The sequence below is a fragment of the Rhinoraja longicauda genome, chromosome 2 (assembly GCF_053455715.1).
Source record: "Rhinoraja longicauda isolate Sanriku21f chromosome 2, sRhiLon1.1, whole genome shotgun sequence".
Taxonomy (NCBI): domain Eukaryota; kingdom Metazoa; phylum Chordata; class Chondrichthyes; order Rajiformes; family Arhynchobatidae; genus Rhinoraja; species Rhinoraja longicauda.
Genome location: NC_135954.1, coordinates 98,256,340 through 98,279,107, shown reverse-complemented (window position 1 = coordinate 98,279,107; position 22,768 = coordinate 98,256,340). Strand labels below are relative to the sequence as shown.

At 46.3% G+C, this 22,768-nt stretch overlaps 1 protein-coding gene across 1 annotated transcript in view; it reads left to right on the top strand.

Annotated features, from left to right (window-relative positions):
* Window positions 1-22,768, top strand: part of ptprn2 (protein tyrosine phosphatase receptor type N2) — a 669,963-nt gene that overhangs the window by 637,663 nt on the left and 9,532 nt on the right. The window contains exons 19-22 of the mRNA XM_078424921.1: window positions 2,486-2,652; window positions 4,227-4,280; window positions 4,599-4,663; window positions 21,848-21,921. Coding sequence (XP_078281047.1) covers window positions 2,486-2,652; window positions 4,227-4,280; window positions 4,599-4,663; window positions 21,848-21,921 — 360 coding nt within the window. The remainder of the gene's footprint in view (window positions 1-2,485; window positions 2,653-4,226; window positions 4,281-4,598; window positions 4,664-21,847; window positions 21,922-22,768) is intronic.

Sequence of the window (22,768 nt, the reverse complement as noted above, 5' to 3'; positions counted from 1 at the left end):
ACAGTGATGCAGTGGTGGAGCAGCCGCCTTACAGCGCCAGAGACGCGGGTTCGATCCTGACTACAGGTGCTGTCTGTACGGAGGCTATACGTTCTCCCTGTGAATGGGCGGGTTTTCTCCAGGCGCTCACACATTCCAAAGACGTGCAGTTATCTAATTGGCCTCTGTAAATTGTCCCTCATGTGTAGGATAGAACTAGTGTATAGGTGATCGTTGGTCTGCACGGACTCAATGGCACAAAGGGCCTGTTTCCACGCTGTATCTCTAAACTAATACTAAACAAGTGCATTTTGTAGATGGCACACAATCTAGCTGCAGTACACCGGTGGGATTCAATGGTTATAGATAGATTGGATGTCCGTTAAGTCAGCTACTTTGCTCTGGAAGGAACTGCAGATGTTTTGATATTTTTATGAAAGCCATGGTATTGTATCTGTATATATTATATCTGTGGAACTCTCTGCCACAGAAGACAGTGGAGGCCAACTCACTGGATGTTTTCCAGAGAGAGTTAGATTTATCTCTTGGGGCTAACGGAATCAAGGGATATGGGGAAAAAGCGGGAACGGGGTACTGATTTTGGATCATCAGCCATGGTCATATTGAATGGTGGTACTGGCTCGAAGGGCCAAATGCCTACTCCTGCATCTATATTTCTATGTTTCTATGACAAGATCATTAATGGTTTAGGCAGATGAATTAAAGCAATCAGTGGAGGCACAGATTTAAAATCCTGGGCAGGTGCTATAAAAAGAACGTGAAGGAAAGCATTTACTCAAAGAGAACAGTTATGATCTGGAAGTCATTGCATGAAGGAATGGTGGCGGCAGAATCAATCTGGCCTTTCAAACGTGAATTACATGGGCATTTGAGATAAAATAATTAGCAGGGCTATGGGTAAAAGCAGCATGATGAAATCAATGGGAATGTTTAACTAGGAGACAAGGAAAGGCAGCACAACAGTGCAGATGGACAGAAAGAATGGGTGAGGGGGCGATCCAAAACGTCATCCATTCCTTCTCTCCACTGATGCTGCCTGTCCCGCTGAGTTACTCCAGCATTTTGCGCCCATCTTCGTTTTAAACCAGTTTCTTCCTACACACGAGAATACAGAACATGTTTCTAGTACACAGCAACAAATTCAGAAGAAATGGCTTTGCTCTATGAATGTTAGAATGACGTCGGTAGTTGGGGCATCACGGTGGTGCAGCGGTAGAGTTGCTGCCTTACAGTGCCGGAGACCCAAGTTCGATCCTGACCTCAGCTGCTGTCTATACGGAGATTGCATGTTCTCCCTGCGACCACATGGGTTTTCCGGTTTCTTCTACATTCCATGGATGTGCCACTTTGCAGGTTAATTGGCTTCTGTGAATTGTCCCCAGTGTGCAGGATAAAACTAGTGTACGGGTGACCACTGGTCGGCATTGATGTGTGGACCGAAGGGTCTGTTTCCACGCTGTATCTCTTTAAATAAAACTAGTTCAGGCAAATAACATAGACCTCCATGAGGGGAAAACAGATAGATGCAGAAAGCACAGAGGGATATGTTAATGGAATGAGATGTCATAAGTTAGGAGGAAGCTAGTTTAGTTTAGTTTAGAGATACAGCGTGGAAATAGGCCCTTAGGCCCAGCGAGTCCGCACCAACCAGTGTTCACTCCGTACACTAGCACTATCCTACACACACTAGGAACAATTTACAATTATCCCAAGCCAATTAGCCTACACACCTGTACATCTTTGGAATGTGGGAGGAATCCGGAGCTCCTTGAGAAAACCCATGCAGGTCACGGGGAGAATGTACAAACTCCGTACAGACAGCATCTGTAGTCAGGATTGAACCCAGGTCCCTGGCGCTGTAAGGCAGCACCTCTACCGCTGCGCCACTGTGCTGTACTATGCAGGGCCGTTTTTACAGCATTACAGGCCCCCGGGCAAAGCAGTGTACTGGGACCCCTACCGTTACTCTCCCCCACCCCCCTTTCCCTACCAGCCGCCCCCCCCCCCCCTGTCGTGCCGGCGAAAAGCACTTACCGAAAAGCACTTAGCGATGGACTTAGGGTGCTACATTGTTGCGAAAAATACTTACAGATCGCTGTGAGAAGCACTTAGGGATGGAAAATGTTGCGAAAAAAGCACTTATTGAACCTACATTTTTAAAGTAGTATTTATTTATTGCAAGTCACTTAACATACACAGATCAGCATGGTGCCCCTATGCTCGTGGGGCCCCGGGCAAGTGCCCATCAGGCCCATGCGTTAAGACGGCCCTGGTACTATGTGCTGCATGAGGCTGAATTACCCATTTCTCAGTGCGCTGTGGACAGCTTGATTGTTTTCATGTATAGACTTTTTTTCAACCGGATAGCTTTTCATTGTATCTCGGTACACGTGACAAAACTAAACTAAACCATCCTAAACTGGTGCTGTGCTGCAGACGTCTTGGTGGCAACCTCTTTGGTTATGAAAGGTTTTGTCATCTTCAGGTCAACCTGGTCTCGGAGCACATCTGGTGCGAAGACTTCCTGGTGCGCAGCTTTTACCTCAAGAACCTCCAGACCAACGAGACCCGCACGGTGACGCAGTTCCACTTCCTGAGCTGGTTTGACCAGGGCGTGCCCGCGTCCACCCGCACCCTCCTGGATTTCCGCAGGTACAGCAGCCAGATCGGCCCCGCTCCTTGTACCCCCCTGCGTACCCTGTCCCACCGCCCACACACACACACACACACACACACACTCACACACACACGTACACACACACACTCACTCACGTACACACACACACACACACACACACACACACACACACTCACGTACACACACACACATACACACACACTCACACACACACACACACACTCACTCACGTACACACACACATGTACACACACACTTACGTACACACACACACACACAAACACATACACACACACACAAACACACACTCACGTACACACGTACACACACACACACACACACTCATGTACACACACACGTACACGCACACACACACATGTATACACACACACGCATACACACATACACACGTGCAGGCACACACGTACACACACACATGTATACACACACACGTACACATGCATACACACACACATACTTGTACATACACGCGCGCACACATGCACACACACAAATGTACGCACACGTACACGCACACATGTACACACACATACACGTTCACACATCCACACACATGTACACACGTGCACAAACATACGCACGTACACACACGTACACACAAAAGTACACACACATAGTGTGTGCTAAACCCACCGCCTCGGTAACTCACTGTCCCACTGTCCCGGTGGAGTTTTACCAGCGGCACGGGCGAATTGCGGAAACTCCAACCACAGTTCACCGGTGACTCTCTTCCCCCCCCCACCCCCGAAACAATCGGCGTTGAGTCGGATTTGCGTTGGGGGAGACATTGACCGCCAAAGCATAAGTGGGACGTCGCGGTGAAGAAGTCTGTCGTTCACAGCAGGGGCAGCTTCTTCCGACTGTAAATAGATAGCTGATACGTCTAATTAATTTATTCCGTGCCTCTAGAGGGAGCAAATTTACACTTTAAAGGAGATTGTGGATCTAGCACAGAACAAAAAAAATTAACAGAACGTGCGAAGGACTCTTTTAAATTTGAAATTCTGTTCGATGATGCCCTCAGCCGATGTGTTTTCTTGCTGTGTGCCACGGAGTTTTCTAACAGTGTTCACTCTTTAAAACGGACAAACTCTTATGTTACCGGCTCATTAACAGTTGCCAGTGTCATTTTTGTGATGTTGCAGCTAGTAATATGAGCCCAGTTGCATAGTCACAAAAGTGATCATTGGAAACTGTGTCTCTGCAACAGGGAACAATGCAGGGGGGAAAGCAATCCGCTCCTTGGCTTCTAACGACCTTTGACCTTTGCTTGCTCGCGGTTTGCATGGCGGTCTCTCCCTTGAGCTGCAGTCTGGTTTGTATCGCTAATTGCTGTACGTTTTATTTTGTGTCGCGCTGCATCGGTTGAGGGCGAGGTGCTGCACAAAGAAGGCAGGTACGCGTGCAAGCGCACACACACGGGACTCGTGCAGCGGTCCGAGAGCCTAGATTCTCAACGGCTTGTAAATGGAGTGGGTTTGGCAGCGATGATCGTTGACAGCCAGGTGTTAATGCTCCAGATTATAACGCTGCCTGTTTGAATTTAATCTTCTCTGTGTCGTTGCAGAAAAGTGAACAAGTGCTACAGGGGACGCTCGTGTCCGATAATCGTTCACTGCAGGCAAGTGACTCTCCTCTGTGATTTTTATTTTGGCCGGGACAGGGGTAGGGGTGGGGGTGAGGGAGCCACATCTACTGACCCGGTGTACCGCGCGCGGAACAACTGTTCTCCTGTTGATTGAGGGACTGGTGGCTGTGTCTCCCCGCCCCGCCCCCACACCCTGCAAGAAATATCATTGAGAGGGACAATCGCAGCTGAATTCTTCAAACTGACTGACACGGCGCTGACAGCAATTTTTGTTTCTACCCGACCTCCCCCCCCCCCCCCCCCCCCCCATTCCCCTCCCCCTCTCCTTTCTCCCTTTCTTACCATCGGCAGTGATGGAGCTGGAAGAACTGGGACCTACATTCTGATTGACATGGTTCTGAATAGAATGGGCAAAGGTGAGAGTCGATGGCTTCTTTTATCGCTTTCTAGCACGTTTATTCATGTGCGTGTGTGTGTATGTGCGTGTACGTGTGTGTGCATACGTGTAGGTGTGTATGTGTGAACGTGTGTGTACGCGTGCATCTATAAGCGTGTGTGTACATGTGTCTACATTTGTGTGGGTGTGTGTGAACGTGTGCGTGTGTATGTGTACGTGTGTGTGTGTGTACGTGGTGTGTGTATGTTTAAGTGTGTGTGTATGTGTACGTGTGTGTGTGTATGTTTACGTGTGGGTGTGTGTGCGTGTGTGTGTACGTGTGTGTGCACATGTGTGTACGTGTGTGTGAGTGATGGCGGCTGTTTTGCTTGGGAGATCACAGACAGATACATTCGAGAGATAGGACGGCACGGTGACGCAGTAGTAGAGTTGCTGCCTTACAGCGCCCGAGACCCGGGTTCGATCCTGACTCATGGTGCTATCTGAACGGAGTTTGTACGTTCTCCCTGTGACTGCGTGGGTTTTCCCCGGGTGCTCCAGTTTCCTCCCACATTCTAAAGACGTGCAGGTTTGTAGGTTAATTGGCTTCTGTAAAATTCCCCTCAACTGGGATAACATAGAACTAGTGATCATTGGTCGACGTGGAATTGGTGGGCCAACAAGCCTGTTTCCACGCTCCGGAGTTGCTGCCTGTCCCATTGAGATACTCCAGCATTTTGTGTCTATCTTCGGTTTAAATCAGCATCTGCAGTTCCTTCCCACACTAAACTATACAAGAAGTGGGTGGAATTCTCTTTGGAAGAATAGAAAAGGAATATACCTGCCTTTGTACTGGTTTGGAAAATGTGGTCACATCTTGAGATTCTTGGGCCTGAAATGACTTTGTAGGCCGACTTTATATTTAAACGAGACATTGAAGGTCTATTATTCACCTCCTTTGACCATACAATGTCAAGCTGCCCTTTCAAACCGTGGGCTTAATGTTTGCACAATGCAGAGGAAGTCATGTGAAACTGGGCAGAAGGAAGATTTCTCCAAATGGATCCACGCTAACCCCCTCCCCCCCCCCACCCCCTCCCTATTCTACCACTGACCTCTGCTACTTTGGCCTGTACTCCATGTGGTTTGAAACGCTCTGACCTGTAGGCTTGTCTCCGGTTTGAATGGAGAGGTCAAAGGGCAGAGTGAGCATTGAACCCCCCTCCCCCGGTGAGCCGGGTCTTTCCCAGGCTGTCATACTGTGAGGCAAGCAAAGACTTTGGTCTGAAAGGAATCTCGCCTTGCCTTCTATGGCCACGGCTCTCTTTGTCTGTGCTAAAGAAAAAATGTGAGGCCCAGCAGAAGAGATCCCAGTGTTCCGATCAAAGGCTAAAGTGGAGTTGTCAACCAGTAAATCTCTCTCGCCGGTCCTTTCGAACAAAAGCAGGATGTGCGAGTGTGGGACTAGGAGAATGCCTCTTGCTTCTCGAAGGCAGAGTCAATAGTGGAGCTAAGAGGGAGCGCGCTGACTGCCGTGAGTGTTTGCGAAGCTGCTCTTAGGCGAAGGGGTATAAATCCTGTCACCTTGTGGTGCCTGTTAGCGAAAGTGGGGGCGCCAAAGATTTGTAACGGAACCCGGTCTCAAGACTGAGATAGCAGGAAGATCCAAAGTTTAAGTTTTGCTCACCCTGTTGTAGCAAAGATGTTGTTCAGCTGGAAAGGGTGCAGAGATTTACGAAGATGTTTCAAGGACTCGGGGGGTGGGCTGAGCTATAGAGGTTAGGCAGGCTAGGATTTTAATCCTTGGAGTGCAGGCGGATGAGGGGTGATCTTATAGAGGTGTACAAGATCATGAAAGGAATAGATCGGGTAAACAATAGAATCTTTTGCCCAGAGTAGGGAAATCGAGTACCAGAGGACATGTTTAAGGCGAGGGGGGGGGGGGGGGGGAGAATGTAATAAGAACCTGAGGGGCCGCTTCTTTACACAAAGGGTGGTGGGTATATGGAACGGGCTGCCAGAGGAGGTAGTTGAGGCAGGTGTTATCACAATGTTTAAAAAACATTTGGACAGGTGCATGGATAGGATTGGCTGAGAGGGATATGGGCCAAACGCAGGCAGGTGGGACTGGTGTAGATGGGGAATGTTGGTTGGTGTGGGCAAGTTGGGCTGAAGGGCCTGTTTCCATGCCATATGACTCTATGTGCCACTACATTGGCAAAGTAGGAGAGAGATCAAGATAAGGTGAACACTTTGCACGATACACTGCAATGTCAATTGATCTCAAATATTAGCAGAGTGGGTGTATGGAGGACTAAGGTGCTATTGGTAGAGCTGCTGCCTCACAGCGCCGGAGACCCGGGTTCAATCCTGACCTCCAGCGCTGCCCATGTGGAGTTTGCATGTTCTCCCTGTGACCGCTTGGGTTTCCTCCAGGTGTCTTCCAGTTTCCTCCCACATCCCAAAGATGTGCGGGTTTGTGGTTTAATTGACCTCTGTAAAAATTGCTCCCCAGTGTATAGGAAATGGATGAGAAAGTATTGTCACATAGAACCAGCAGCATAATCAAGGATGAGTCTCACCCTGGACACTCCCTCTTCTCCCCTCTCCAATCTGGCAAGAGGTACAGAAGAGAAGTGGGAAAATGCACACCTCCAGATACAGTTTCACCAACTGGAGAGTGGTCCTGAACTACCATCTACCCCATTGGTGACCCTCGGACAATCTTTAATAGGACTTTTCTGGACTTTATCTTGCACTAAACGTTATTCCCTTTATCCTGTATCGGTACACTGTGGGTGCCTTGATTGTAATCATGTGTAGTCGTGCTGCTGACTGGGTAGCACACAACAACAAAAAGCTTTGTACACGTGACAATAAACTAAACTAAATTAAACCTGTGTGAACAGGTTATCGATGGTCGTCGTGGACTCAGTGGGCCAAAGGCCCTGTTTCCATTGCTGTATCTCTAAACTAAACTAAAACTGAAGCCAAGTTGGATGGAGGTCGTGTATAGAGCCTGAACCCACTGATAAGAATACGCAATTATATACACAAAGGAGTCACAGGATCTTTGAGAAGAAGGCCGTTCAGTCATAGTGGTGGAGAGATGCACCATCGAAGCTGGCCCTTCAGCCCACTGAGTCCATGCCAGCCATCGACCACCCATTTACACTAATCCGACAACAATTCCAGATTTTTTATTCTCCCCACATTCCCATAAACTTGCCAAGTATACCCACCGGATTCCACCACTTGCCTGCACACTAGAAAATTGAAAGTGGCCAATTTGGGGTATTGGAGGAAACTGGAGCTTCTGGAGGATACCCACACAGTCACAGGAAGAGCATGCAAACTCTGCTCAGACCGCATCTGAAGTCAGGGTCAAAATTGGATCACTGGAGCTGTAAGGCAGCAGCTCTACCATCTGCACTGCGCTGCCTTTCCTTGACTCCCAGTTAAACATTCCCATTGATTTCGTCATGCTGCTTTTAATTCACGTTTGAAAGGCCAGATTGATTCTGCCGCCACCATCCCTTCATGCAATGACTTCCAGATCATAACTGTTCTCTTTGAGTAAATGCTTTCCTTCACGTTCTTTTTATAGCACCTGCCCAGGATTTTAAATCTGTGCCTCCCGGTCTTTGAATCATCGACTGATTGCTTTAATTCATCTGCCAAAACCGTTATTGATATTGTCATATCTGTATCGCATCTCCTCTCAAACCTATTTTGCTCTGAGGAGCATAACCTTAGCTTCTCCAGCCTCACCTTAGACCTGAAAGCCATCATCTCTGGGCCTGATGCAGTCAAAAAATGTTGCAGCCCTTAGATTCTTCCTAAGATGTGGTAACCATCTGTGGAATTCTCTGCCTCAGACGGCAGTGGAGGCCAGTTCTCTGAATGCATTCAAGAGAGAGCTAGATAGAGCTCTTAAGGATAGTGCAGTCAGGGGGTATGGGGAGAAGGCAGGGACGGGGTACTGATTGAGAATGATCAGCCATGATCACGTTGAATGGTGGTGCTGGCTCAAAGGGCCGAATGGCCTACTCCTGCACCTATTGTCTATTGTCGTTTGTCCAACCAATATTGGACTCACAATTGCAGCAGTGTTTTATGCAAATTATTTTATATGTATATATATATATATATATATGGAATTATAAAAATAGATAATTTGTACAATTAAGAATTAAGCTGATTTTGGGAATATTGTTGTTTCTTTTGAGACTCTCTTGCCAATTTTAACTTTAAGTAGCTTGTGAATAGCAAACATAGCTTTGTCAAGAAGGTGGGAAAGATTTTATAGGAATCTGAGGGGTAACTTTTTCACGCAAAGGGTGGTGTGTGTATGGAACGAGCTGCCAGAGCAGGTAGTTGAGGCAGGTGCTATCGCAACAGTTAAGAAACATTTAGACAGGTACGTGGATAGGGCAGGTTTAGAGGGATATGGACCAAACGCAGGTAAATGGGACGTGTAGCTGGAACATGTTGGCCGGTCTGGGCAAGTTGGGTCGAAGGGCCTGTTTCCACACTATAAGACTCCATGACTGAAAAAGCTAGGTCCGTTCTCCTTGGAGTGGAGGAGGTTAAGAGGATACATGACTGAAGTATATAAAGTACCAGAGACAGAGATAGGGTAGATTGCAGGAAATCTATTGTCATATCAGAGTTAGGTAAAACTAGAGGACTAGTTGGAATAAGGGGGAAGAGAGACAGAGGGTATATGATGGGGACCTTCTTCACTCAGTGGTAGGTATCTGGAATACAAAGAACTGCAGATACTAAAGATGGACACAAAGTGCTGGAGTAACTCAGTGGTTCATGCAGCATCTCTGGTCCTGACCCGAAATGTCACCCATCTTTTTTTGTCCAGAGATGCTGCCTAACCCGCTGAGTTACTCCAGAACTTTGTGACTATCTGCAGCATACACTGCCTGAGAAAGGGATTGAAGCTGGGTCACTGACAGCATTTAAGAAATGTCTACATGAGCAGTTAAATCATTTTGCCATGGTGGGCTATGGACCAAGTGCTGGGCGGTACGGTTGATACGGGTGCCTGCTGGTTAGCGTGGATGAGATGGACTGACTGGCCTGCTCCCACCCTATACGATTCTATGATTATACTGCACCAGAGAACAAGCGGGTCCAAGCAGTGTGGCCCGGTGGCACCTTACAGTAGAGTCGCTGCCTTGCAGTGTGAGAGCGCCAGTTCGATCCTGACTAAGCATGCTGTCTGCATGGAGTTTGTACCGTCTGGGTGCTCCAGTTTCCACCCACACTCCAAAGACATACAAGTTTGTAGGTTAATTGGTTGCAGTAAAATTATAAATTGTCCTGCTTCGCGGCGTCACGGTGGCGCAGCGGTAGAGTTGGTGCCTTACAGCGAATGCAGCGCTGGAGATTCAGGTTCGATCCTGACTACAGGCGCCGTCTGTACGGAGTTTGTACGTTCTCCCCGTGACCTGCGTGGGTTTTCTCCGAGATCTTCGGTTTCCTCCCACGCTCCAAAGACGTACAGGTTTGTAGGTTAATTGGCTGGGCAAAATGTAAAAATTGTCCCTAGTGTGTGTAGGATAGTGTTAATGTGCGGGGATCACTGGGCGGCGCGGACCCGGTGGGCCGAAGGGCCTGTTTCCGCGCTGTATCTCTAAACTAAACTAAACGTGACTAAAATGAATTTAGATAACAGACTCATTTTAATTACATCAATGATCAAAGGAAGCCTATGACAGTTGCAAAGAGACGTTTGTGGGGAAGGACTGTGACACTGGGCTTTGGGTAGGTCTTGAGAGGAGATAACAGTAGCCCGCCTGCTATGGACTGAACTACTGACCAGCAATGGCCTATAGGAATGATGTGTAAGAAAGCACTACTTTTCTGCCAAGAGGTACCATTTTGTTAGAGAAGATAAAACAATGTGCTAGAGTAATTCAACGGATCAGGCAGCATAGAACATGGGTATGCAAAACTTCAGGTCGAGACCCTGAAGAAGGGCCCCGACCTGAAACGTCACCCATCCGTCTTCTACGCAGATGCTGCCTGACCCGCCGAGTTACTCCAGCACTTTGTGTCTTTTTTTTGTAAACCAGCATCTGCATTCCCTTGCGTCTCCACCATTTTATTAGTGTTGGCCCTCAGAGTTAGCCCCTCGAGGAACAGAGTCATCATTGAGCAAAACACAGAATGCTGGAGGAACTCAGCAGGTCCCTGGAGAGAAGAAATGGGCAACGTTTCGGGTCAGGCCCTTCTTTATCCTTTGAGGCCTGCTGGTCCATCATTGGTTGCGTTTAGCACTGAATTTCGGGAATGGGTTCCTCAACAAGTCAAATGGAAAGGACCAAATTAGCATTTTCCATGCACGTTCCACTTCTGAAGTCTTGATCACTATGGTTGGACCGTGATATCTGGGCACAGCACCAGTGGATAGCCAGACAAGTGATTCCCACTTCACAGAGTGCATCGGATGCTCCCAACAGCAACCCCATGAGTCTGAAGAAGGGTCTCGACCCCAAACGTCACCTATTCCTTTTCTCCAGAGATGCTGCCTGACCCGCTGAGTTCCTCCAGCTGTTTGTGTCTATCTAAAGGTGTAAATCAGCGTCTATCTGCAGTTCTTTCTCCATGTTTGTTGATCAGCAAAAACTCTTCCTGCCCGGAATAAACAATTGTGTCTTTCTTTTTCCGAAGCAGCTGCAAACTGCTCCGTGGCGAGGGAAAGAAAATTCCCATCGGGCTACTCTGGTCATTAGTGACCTGTAGCTTTCTAAACTAATCCTCACAGATAAAATATAAATATTCTGGAGTCACTGCCTTAGATCCAGTAATTGGATTTGGTTATTTGCAGAGATGCGTGTTCTGTTGAGATTCTGCACACAGTCCACCATTAAAACAATGCCGAGTTTAACAAAAATAAATGCTGCTTCTTTTGAGATCAGGTATCTTGCTTGGCAGGCATTATTTTTTTATGAAGTAAGTGGAATGTGAAGCGCATGTATTTTTCAGATGCTCGGCAGTGCCATCCTGTCAGGCGTTCACTGTTAAAGGCAGCAAATTGTTCTGCTCCCTGCAAACAGGCAGTTGAAGCAAACCCAGTCGTGACTGTCAGTGGATACATTTTTATGCAGGCTCAGTAATGATTAAACCAGGACACTGTCATAGAGTTTAGTTTAGTTTAGAGATGCCGCATGGAAACTGGCCCCTTGGCCCACCGAGTCTGCGTCCACCATTGACCATCCGTTCACACGTTCTATTTCGTCCCACTTTCTCATCTACTCCCTACACAAGAGGGGAGGTTTACAGATGGGCCCCAATTAACCTGCAAGCCCACGTCTTTTGGATGTGGGAGGGAACCCATGTGGTCACAGGGAGAACGTGCAAACACTACACAGACAGCACCCGAGGTCAGGATCAAACCCGGGTCTCCGTCGCTGTGAGGCAGCAGCTGTGCCACTGTGCTGCCCGGAGTCCTAGAGATATAAAGCACAGAAACATGCTCTTCGACCAACTCGTCCATGCCAGCCAAATTGCCTACTCCACTGAGCTGGTCCCATTTCCCAATATTTTGTCTGCATGCCTCCAAACCATTCCCATCCACCTATCCATTCAAATATCGTTAGTACAGCTAGAAAGACTGACAGATTTCAAAATGGAATGGAGATTTAAAAGAGTGGAGTGATTATATTGGACAGCAGTCAGAACCGTGTGACACGGGAACAGGCCCTTCGGCCCACAATGTCTGTGCCAGGCATTATGCCAAGACCATCACTTATCTACATGCGCCTAACCCATATCTCTCTATTCCCTTCATATCCATGTGCCTATCCAAAAGTCTTTAAATGCTACTAACGTATCTACCTCAGCCACCATCCCCAGCAGAACGTTCCAAGCATTCGCCACCCTTTCTGTAAAAAAACATACAATACAATACAATATATCTTTATTGTCATTGTACAGGGGTACAACGAGATTGGGAATGCGACTCCCATACGATGCAATAAATTAATTAGCTAGTCAGTATTAATTTAAACAACGCAATGAAACAAATTGTAACAGTTTTAAAACAGAATAAAGTGCAAGTAGATCTGTGCTGGTTCACTGTGCGATGTGACCATCCGGCTCAGCAGGACCGGTTCATAGCAGCTATGGCCCTGGGGATGAAGCTGTTCCTTAGTCTGGAGGTGCGGGCGTAGAAGGCCTTGTATCGTTTGCCCGATGGTAGAACTTTAAACTTTGCCCAACTCATTATATTTTTCTAATATTTACTTTATTTTTACTAACGTTGATTAAAAGAGAACAATTCACGGTTGAAGGCTCTCAATCTGTTTGGAATTGACGTAAACACCAATTAGTGAACAGGAAACCCTTGGTAAATATATAAAATCCCTGAATATATATCCAGACCTGAGATCATTCATCCCAATGCTTTACAGCCAATTAAATAGTTTTTGAAGTGCAATGTTGTAAGAAAAATGCATGGTCCAATTTTTCACGTAAAATGAGGCTAACTCCTAGAAATAGGATATAATAATGGCCGGACCATTTGTTTTCCGGGAGGTTTGTTTGGCATTGAACGATTAGGGCAGCATTGTATGTATAACACCCCTTGAAATGTCCTCCATGAGGTGAGGTAAGATTTAACATCTCATTTAAAAGATGGTTCCTCGACTAGTACATCATACCTTAGGGCTGCACAGTGGTGCAGCGGTAGAGTTGCTGCCTCACAGCACCAGAGACCCAGGTTTGATCCTGGCTATGATCCTGTGACCTTGTGGGTTTTCTCCGGGTGCTTCGGTTTCCTCCCACAATCCAAAGATGTGAAGGTCTGTAGGTTACTGAGCTCCTGTAAATTCTGCCTAGTTTGTAGGATAGAACCAGTGTGCGGGGTGATCTCTGGTCGGCATGGACTCGGTGGGCCGAAAGGCCTGTTTCCATGCTGTATCTGTAAACAAAACTAAACTGCACTGGATTATTTGGTGGAGATAATGATGTTTGTTCCTGCAGTGGGGCATGAGCCCATAACGTTTAGAGTTGAGGCAGAGAGTGATTTCAACTGAGCCACAGCTACATTGATGGCAACAAAAGAGATTGTAGATGTTGGAATCTGGAACAAATTCGGGAACAAAAGAATTCAGCGGGTCAAACATCATTTGCAGAGACATGATCTCCACCCACAACGTTGACGTACACCTTTAGACAATAGACAATAGGTGCAGGAGTAGGCCATTCGGTGCTTCGAGCCAGCACCGTCATTCAATGTGATCATGGCTGATCATTCACAATCAGTGCCCCGTTCCTGCCCTCTCCCCATACCCCCTGACTCCGCTATCATTAAGAGCTCTATCTAACTCTCTCTTGAAAGCATCCAGAGAATTGGCCTCCACTGCCTTCTGAGGCAGAGAATTCCACAGTTTTACAACTCTCTGAGTGAAAAAGTTTTTCCTCATCTCCGTTCTAAATGGCCTACCCCTTTTTGCTACCTTAGATGCTGCTTGTCCCATTGAGTTCTTCAGGTCATGCTACACAGAAACAAGCCCTTTGGCCTAACTCGTTCATGCAGACCAAGAAGCCCCATCTGAGCTAGTCTGAGCTTGGCCCATATCCCTTGGAAACTTTACTATTCACGTAACTGTCCAGTGATTTCTAAATACTGTTATAGTACCTGCTTCAACTACCTCTTCCAGCAGCTCGTTCCACCCTTTGTGTAAAAAAGTTTCCAATTGAATCTTTTCCCCCTCACCTTAAACCTATGTCCTCTGGTTCTTGATTCCCCTACTCTGGGTAAAAACATTTGCCCTATCTATTCCCCTCATGATCTTGTACTAAGATCACCTGCGCTCCAAGGAATAGAGTCCTCGCCTGCACAACCTCTCCCTGTAGCTCATGACCTTGAGTCCTGGCAACATCCTTGAAAATGTCTGCACCCTTTCAAGCTTGAAAAAATGTCATTCAGTACTTGGACTGCTGAGATAGATTTATTTAGAATTTAGTGGAATCAAAGGCTATTGAGGATCAGCCACGATCTCATCGATTGGCCATATGAGTTCCTCCAGCTCATATGCCTTAAATTGACAGGTCTCTCCAGGGAAGAATATAATAATAACTGGTGCAGAAAATAGAAGTGCTGCACGGTTTAATACTTGGATGAGTTGCTGTTGAGTCACATTGGTGCGAGGGTGCTTTTATTGCCACATGTGGGAAGTGCAAACACACAGTGAAATTCTTTTCGTACAAAGAGTCCAGTCGAGTATTACCTAACATCCTCGATTTGCAAATTGTAGTCTATTGATCCCGCATGCAAGAGACGCCATGTTTTGGCGCCATTTCCAAAGTCCAGTCCATGCTCTAGGTATTACGAGCGGTGCCTGTTCCAGGCGAGCCGCAGGCTGCCGCGGCCCTCCAGCCCATCGCCTTCCCTTGGGCATGTGGGTTGCCCTGGGAACTGACGACCCTCTCCTCACCTGTCCACCTTAGTACCCTGGGGTAGCATCACACGGTCCACCACGAGGGCGCGGTAGGCCAGACCCCAATACAGAGCAGAGTAGTCTGCAATGGTTACTGGAGTTCAGGTCCAATGTTTGAGCCTGCTCACCTGAAGAAATACCGGAGGAGCTACAGGTTTGATGCTGCCCAACCCCAACTAGTGTGTTGCAATTTCAGTCTCTTCAACGACAGGCACAAACACCGAGAAGCAGTGTTACTGAGTCAGATAATGTCTGCACAGATAAGGGCAGCACAGTGGCGCAGCGGTACAGTTGCTGCCTGACAGCGTCAGAGACTGGGTATGACCCTGACTACGTGTGCTTGTCTGCATGTCTATACCGCACGTTCTCCCTGTCACCACGTGGGATTTCTCTGGCCACTCCAGTTTCCTCCCACATTCCAAAGACGTGCAGGTATTTAGATTAATTGGCTTCTGTAAATTGTCCCTGGTGTGTAGGGTAGAACTAGTGTATGGGTGATCGCTGGTCGACGCGAGCTCAGTGGGCCATAGGACCTCTTTCCATGTTGTATCTCCAATATCAGGATCTGCCAGATGGTTTGTCATCGATTCTCTGCCAGATGAACGTCTTATTCACTTTTTCAGGAATTGTGGAGATCACTGGCATTTCACGGCCCTGAAATTGGAGAGTTGTAAGGGCAGCTGAGAGTGAAGCATATTATTGGGTCATGAGTTACATGTAAGAGTGGTTGAACCCCTCAAGGACCAGTTGCATTTTCATAGCAACCCAGTAATATCATGTTTGCAGGAGATGCAAGGAACTGCAGATGCAGGAATCTTTTGTAGGACAGAATGCGATGGAGTAACTCAGCTGGTCAGACAGCATCTATAGAGGACATAAATAGGCGACATTTCAGGTTGGGACCCTTCTTCAGACCTAAGAAGAGTCCCCACCCGAAATGTTGCCTCTCCATGTCCTACACAAATACAGCCTGACCTGTTGAGTTACTCCAGCACTTTATGTTCTATACAATATCATGTTGACAGCAACTGATGCGGGCCTATTCCAGATTACTTTTAATGACTTCAATTGATGCTGTCCAGTTACCATGCTGAAATTCAAACTATCATGGTGAGATCAATGATCCATGCCTCTGGGTACCAGCGCACCAACTTAACAACTGGAGACGCAAGGAACTGCAGATCCTAGGATCTTTATCAAAACACAAAGTTCTGGAGGAACTCAGCGGATCAGGCAATATCTGTGGTGGGAATGGACAGGCGACATTTTCAACTGAGACCCTTCTTCAGACGAGATCATGACTGATCCTCAATAACCTTTGATTCCCCTAAATTCTGAAAATCCATCTCAGCCTTCAATGTATTGATTGACTCCATCTCCACAGGTCTCTGGCTTGAATACTCAACTACTATGCTACCATACCCCTAACCCTTGATGGCAAGCTGCCACAGAAAGCCACATTAACTATAGACTCTACACAAGGCTTTTACAGGACTGTAGCTTTATAGGACTTTGGTTAGGCCACACTTGGAATAATGTGTTCAATTCTGGTCGGCCCAATACTGGAAGGATGTGGAGGCTTAGGAAAGGATGCCGAGGATGTTTACCAGAATGTTGCCTGGACTAGGGGGTATTGCCTACAGGGAGAGGTTAGACAGACATGATTTTTTTGGGAGACCTGGTGGAAGTATAGAAAATTATGAGAGGCAGAGATGGGGTAGACAGTCAGAACCTATTTCTCAGGATGGAAAAATCAAATACTAGAGGGTGGCTTAAAGGTGAGGGGGACAAAGTTTAAAGGAGATGTGGTGAAAAGAGGCAACATTTTTACACAAAGGTTTCATGGTGAGTTCATTTTCAAGGTGAGTTCCTGGAACACTCTGCCAGGGTTGGTGGCTGAGGTAGATACGATAATGGCAGGTAGGAGGCTTTTGGATAGGCGTATTGATATACAGGGGATGGAAAGATATGGATCATATACAGATAGATAAGCAATGGTCTTGACTTGGGCACAGAGATTGTGGGTCAAATGGCCTGTTCTTGTGATGTACTATTCTAAGTTCTAAAGTTCCAGTGCATTTTTTGTAGGTGGTGATATGTATTGGTATGTCATACTGACACCTCTAATGTGACATGTATGTTTAATAATAATGCTCAGCTAATGGATAGCGGAAATGAATGGGTTCGAACATTTATTGATTTAGATCTATTTCAGTTATATTATTAGTTAAAATGTCCCCAACGTTGGGGCAGTTAAAACATTTTTGCTAAATCCAGCTTGATTTTTAATTGATAAAGTACCGGCACCTTTTTGTCTGCTAAAAAGGAACTGCAAGACTCCAAAACAAAACTTTGGCCACTCCCTGCCATCTCTTCCTGCAACTGTATGTTACAATTCTTCACATCCAATACCCAGCTTCTACCTGTATAGTTCCATCGGCACAGCGGTAGAGTTACTGCCAGAGACCTGGGTTCCATCCTGACTGCGGATGCTGTCAGTACGGAGTCTGTACGATCTCCCTGTAACCGCATAGATTTTCTCTGGGCGCTCCAGTTTCTTCCCATACTTCAAAGACATGCAGGTTTGTAGGTTAATTGGCCTCGATAACATTGTAAATTGTCCCTTGTGTGTAGGAGAGTGCTCGTGTATGGGGATCGTTGGTTAGCATAGATTCGGTGGGCCAAAGGGCCTGTTTCTGCGCTGTATCTCTAAAATCTCTAAAGTCAAAAAGGCCTCTTGACGAATGCTGTTAGTGGAGAAGTGTCTTATGCAGGTGAGGTCCCGGAGTTAGAGCACAAAACAATACGGCACACAATGTCCATGCAGAACATGATGCCAAGACCAAGTCTTGTCTGCCTGCACATAATCCATATCCCTCCATTCCCTGGCATATTCATATGTCTATCCAAATGTCCCTTAAATGTCACTATTACATCTGCCTCCACTACAACCCCCGGCAATGCGTTCCAGGTGCTCACCTCCCTCGATATAAAAACACTTGCTCCGTACAGATGCTTTAAACTTTGTCACTGTCACCTCAAAGCTATGCCCTGGAGAATTCTTAGCCTTTAAGACAGTCATAACCTTTCTCCCAGGGTGGAAGTGTACAACAGCAGAAGGCATGGCTAAAAGTTGAGAGGGGGAAAGTTTAATGGAGATGTGTGGGGCAGGTTTTTACACACAGAGAGTGTTGGGGGCCTGGAACGCATTGCCTGGGGTGGTGATGGAGGCAGATACCAGAGTGGCATTAAAGAGGGCGTTTAAACCAGCATCAGCAGTGCCTTCTTACACTTTTAGATAGACAGATTGAAATGCAGGGAATAGAGGGATTATGGATCACGTACAGGCAGATGACGGCATCATGTTCGGAATGATGATTAGGGGCCGAGGAGCCCGTTCCTGTGCTGTGCTGTCGTATGTTCAACCACACAACGTATTGGAGAGGTGCTCAGGAACCGCCACCCATTCGTGCTCTCCAGAGATGCTACCTGGCTTGCTGAGTCACTCCAGCACTTAGTGACTTTCAGTGTGCCAGAGAGGCTGCTGATTGCCCCAGAAGCAGGTGAGTGTGACCTCTTCTGTCACAAATCCAGCTCCTCGCAGAGCAAACAGTCAGCGCTGGAGTAACTGCGGCAACTGCCACATTGACAAACAAGAGTGTAATTTGTTCAATGCTCAACCCAGTTGTCAGTGGCACACTTTTGTCTTTGCATAATGACCCTGAAGCCATTAATGCGTGTGCATCAATTCAAGTCACATGGCTGAATCTCTTTCAAAGGGTGTGCGGCCTTGGAATCTTAACACCCTCTTTACTGTCACAGTAAATTCGGGCCATTTTAAACTGAGCAAGAACAACACAAGGGCAATTAACTGCACAATGCCAGGAATTTGCACATCCTGCAGAACACATGCTGCCCTTGCAGGAAGTGTGTTTTTAATGAATATTTATGTAAAATGCGGCCCTTTTTTTAAAAAAACAAAAGAAAATGACAGAAGAAGTGGCCGCTAGATTTATTATCAGTAATTAGGTAAATGTTGGGTGAGTTGTTCTCATTCTGGCTTTCATTAATAAGTGATTTTGGCCACGATTAGAATGGAAAGGTGAAAGGACAAGAGTTGGGAAGGAAGCTTTAGGGATTTGACAAGGTGATTACTGTAACACTGATAATTATTGATCGATCACTGCTTATGTAAAGGTGTTGAACTGCTAAATTAGTGTTTCTTGTGATAGATGAGATGCAGTTTACAGAGCCACGATAATGGACTATGCATTAAGGACTCAGCGCAATCGTCTATTTGTTACGGTTCCTAACTTTCTACTTGGTTTTCCACTGAAAACTTGCCCCCTTCAAAGCACTGGACAATCGCTGTTTCAGGTCAAGCCAACTTCTCTGCACGTGCTACTTTTCCATGGTCCAGTGCTCACCCTGTGGTCCTGATCAGGGTCTCGGCCCAAAACATCCATGATTCAATAGACAATAGACAATAGGTGCAGGAGGAGGCCATTCGGCCCTTCGAGCCAGCACCGCTATTCAATGTGATCATCGCTGATCATTCTCAATCAGTACCCCGTTCCTGCCTTCTCCCCATACCCCCTGACTCCGCTATCCTTAAGAGCTCTATCTAGCTCTCTCTTGAATGAATTCAGAGAATTGGCCTCCACTGCCTTCTAAAGCAGAGAATTCCACAGATTCACAACTCTGACTGAAAAAGTTTTTCCTCATCTCAGTTCTAAATGGCCTACCCCTTATTCTTAAACTGTGGCCCCTTGTCCTGGACTCCCCCAACATTGGGAACATGTTTCCTGCCTCTAACGTGTCCGACCCCTTAATAATCTTATACGTTTCGATAAGATCTCCTCTCATCCTTCTAAATTCCAGTGTATACAAGCCTAGTCGCTCCAGTCTTTCAACATATGATAGTCCCGCCATTCCGGGAATTAACCTAGTAAACCTACGCTGCACGCCCTCAATAGCAAGAATATCCTTCCTCAAATTTGGATTCCTTTCTCTCCACACATGCTGTTCGATCTGCTGAGTTCCCTCTGTAATTTCTCTTTGCCAATCCAGTATTGTCAGGCCATTGGCACCAATGCATTGAAAAGGGGGAAAGAAAAGAAATGCACACAATAGGATCAATGTACTAAATCACCACTCCAAAATGCTCCCACTACCTGTGACAAATTGAATCATAAAATCAGACTGCGCAGAAACAGCCCCTTTGGCCCAAATTAGCTATGTCGACCAAAATGACTCATCTAAACTAGTCCCAGTTACCTAGGTTTGACCCATATTTCTCTAAACTTTTCCTATCCATGTACCTGTCCAAATATCCTTTAAATGTTGTTATTTTACCTGCCACAACTACTTCCTCTGGGTTCCATATACCCACCATTCTGGTTGCCCATCAGGTTCCTATTAAACCAGTCCTCTCTCACCTTAAACTTCCAACTTCTACACGATAACGTGCCAAACCCTTTCTTCACCACACCAGCTATCTGCGATGCCATTTTCAGGAAACTATTATACTTGTGCTCCCAGGTCCTTCTGCTCTACAATACTCCACAGAGCCCTACCATTCACAATGAAAATCCTGCATAGGGTTTTGACTTCCCAAAATGTAACACCTCACACCTATATGAATTAAATGCCATTGGCCACTCCTCAGCCCATTTACCCAGCTGATCAAGATCCAACTGCACACCTTGATAACCATCTTCATTGTCCAGAATACTACCTGTGTTAGTGTGCCTTGCAAACTTACCCATCATGCCTTGTACCTACACATCCAAATATAGATGATATAGAAGACAAACAATCAATAATCAATATTTCAAATGCTGTACATTTGAAAGTTGGTCAACTGTTTGATTAGGCAGGATTTTGAACATCTAAAATCATTCTCTAAAGTTAACTTTGCCAGCAAAATTGGCATTTGCTGCCCATTCCTGGGAAGAAGCATTGAAAATAGGAGCACGAATTGGCACTGTGATTCTTTGGGCTTCTTCCTCCATTCTACATGATCATAGCTGATCTTCCCACCTCAGTGCTCTGTTCCCATCTTCTCCCCATAACCCATCAGCCCATTAATATTAAGAAGTCCATCCACCTCTTTCTTGAATATATTTAATGTCTTGGCCTCAACTACCTTCCGTGCTGAAGAATTCCGTAGGTTCATCACTCTTTGGGTGAAGAAATGTATCTTTATCTTGGGTCTAAATAACATGCTCCATATATAGAGGTTGTGATCTCTGGTTCTGGAACTCTGATCTATCTGAAAGGACATGATGCAACTGTTTCAGAGCCAATTACTGAAATCCTAATGATAATGCTATTCGACACGAATAATTGGTCAGTGACTTTAAATGTTTTTAAACGTACGTATAGAACATAGAGCAGTACAGCACAGAAACAGGCCATTCAGCCCACAACATCTGTGCTGAACATGGCGCCAAGTTATTCTCCTCTGCCTTGCTTTTAAGTGAGAAAACAAATCTTAAGTTTGAGTGTGAGTTGTGTGGTGCGGATGGCATTTAGATGGAGCAGAGTGAACTCTATTAAGGGTGTCAGGGGTTATGGGGATAAGGCAGGAGAATGGGGTTGAGAGGGAAAGATAGATGAGTCGTGATTGAATGACAGAGTAGACATGATGGGCCGATTGGCCTAATTCTGCTCAGAAAACCTGTGAACCAATGGAGGTTCACGGGTTTACAGATATGATGGCACACTTTGAAATCACTTCAATTTCTGGCTTGTTACAGGTGCAAAGGAGATTGATATAGCTGCCACACTGGAACATCTGCGAGATCAGAGACCCATGATGGTACAGACTAAGGTAAGCTAAATTGAATTTCGAGTGACTGGAAGAGTTAATTCATGAGACGAGATTATACTCAATAGGTAGATACAAAGTGCTGCAGTTACCCAGCAGGTTAGTCAGCATAGCGGAATGTTGATTTCTCTCATTTCAAGCAACACCTGCATTCCCTCCCTCCCTCCCCTCCTCCCCCACCCAAGCCATCCTACTAGTTCCACTGTTCACATCCCCGTATCCCTTTTTTTTTTGCCTACTGAAGGTATTAACGGAAAAAAGAGAACAGGTGTTAGTGTCACAAACCAGCCAGGTATTAAATGATCTATGATTAAAGAATAAAGTTGGAAATTGTATAGCAAATGAGTGAGTATTAGAAAGAGAGCGCTTCAGTGGTGCAGCGGTAGAGTTACTGCCTGACAGCGCCAGAGACCCGGGTTCGATCCTGACCACAGCTGCTGTCTGTATGGAGTTCGTACATTCACCCGTGATCGCCTGCCTTTTCTCTGGGTGCTCTGATTTCCTCAAAGACGTACAGGTTTGTAGGTTAATTAGCTTCGGTAAAAATTGTAAATTGTCCCTCGTGTGTAGAATAGTGTTCGTGCATGGGGATCGCTGGTCGGCGCAGATTCGATGGGCCGAATGGCTTGTTTCTGCACTGTATCCCTACACTAAAAGTAAAGGGGGGTTGGAGATGAAATCTTAGTCTTTTATTCATACTGAATGAATGATAACATTTGCTCAATGTCATAGTGTCTTTTGAGACAGGAGGTTTGATATAAGCTTACCCCTCACTATCTCTTGGGTATCCAAAAAGACCGAATCAAGTTGCTGCACTGAGTCATGTACCAGGGTAGAAGAATCCTAATCA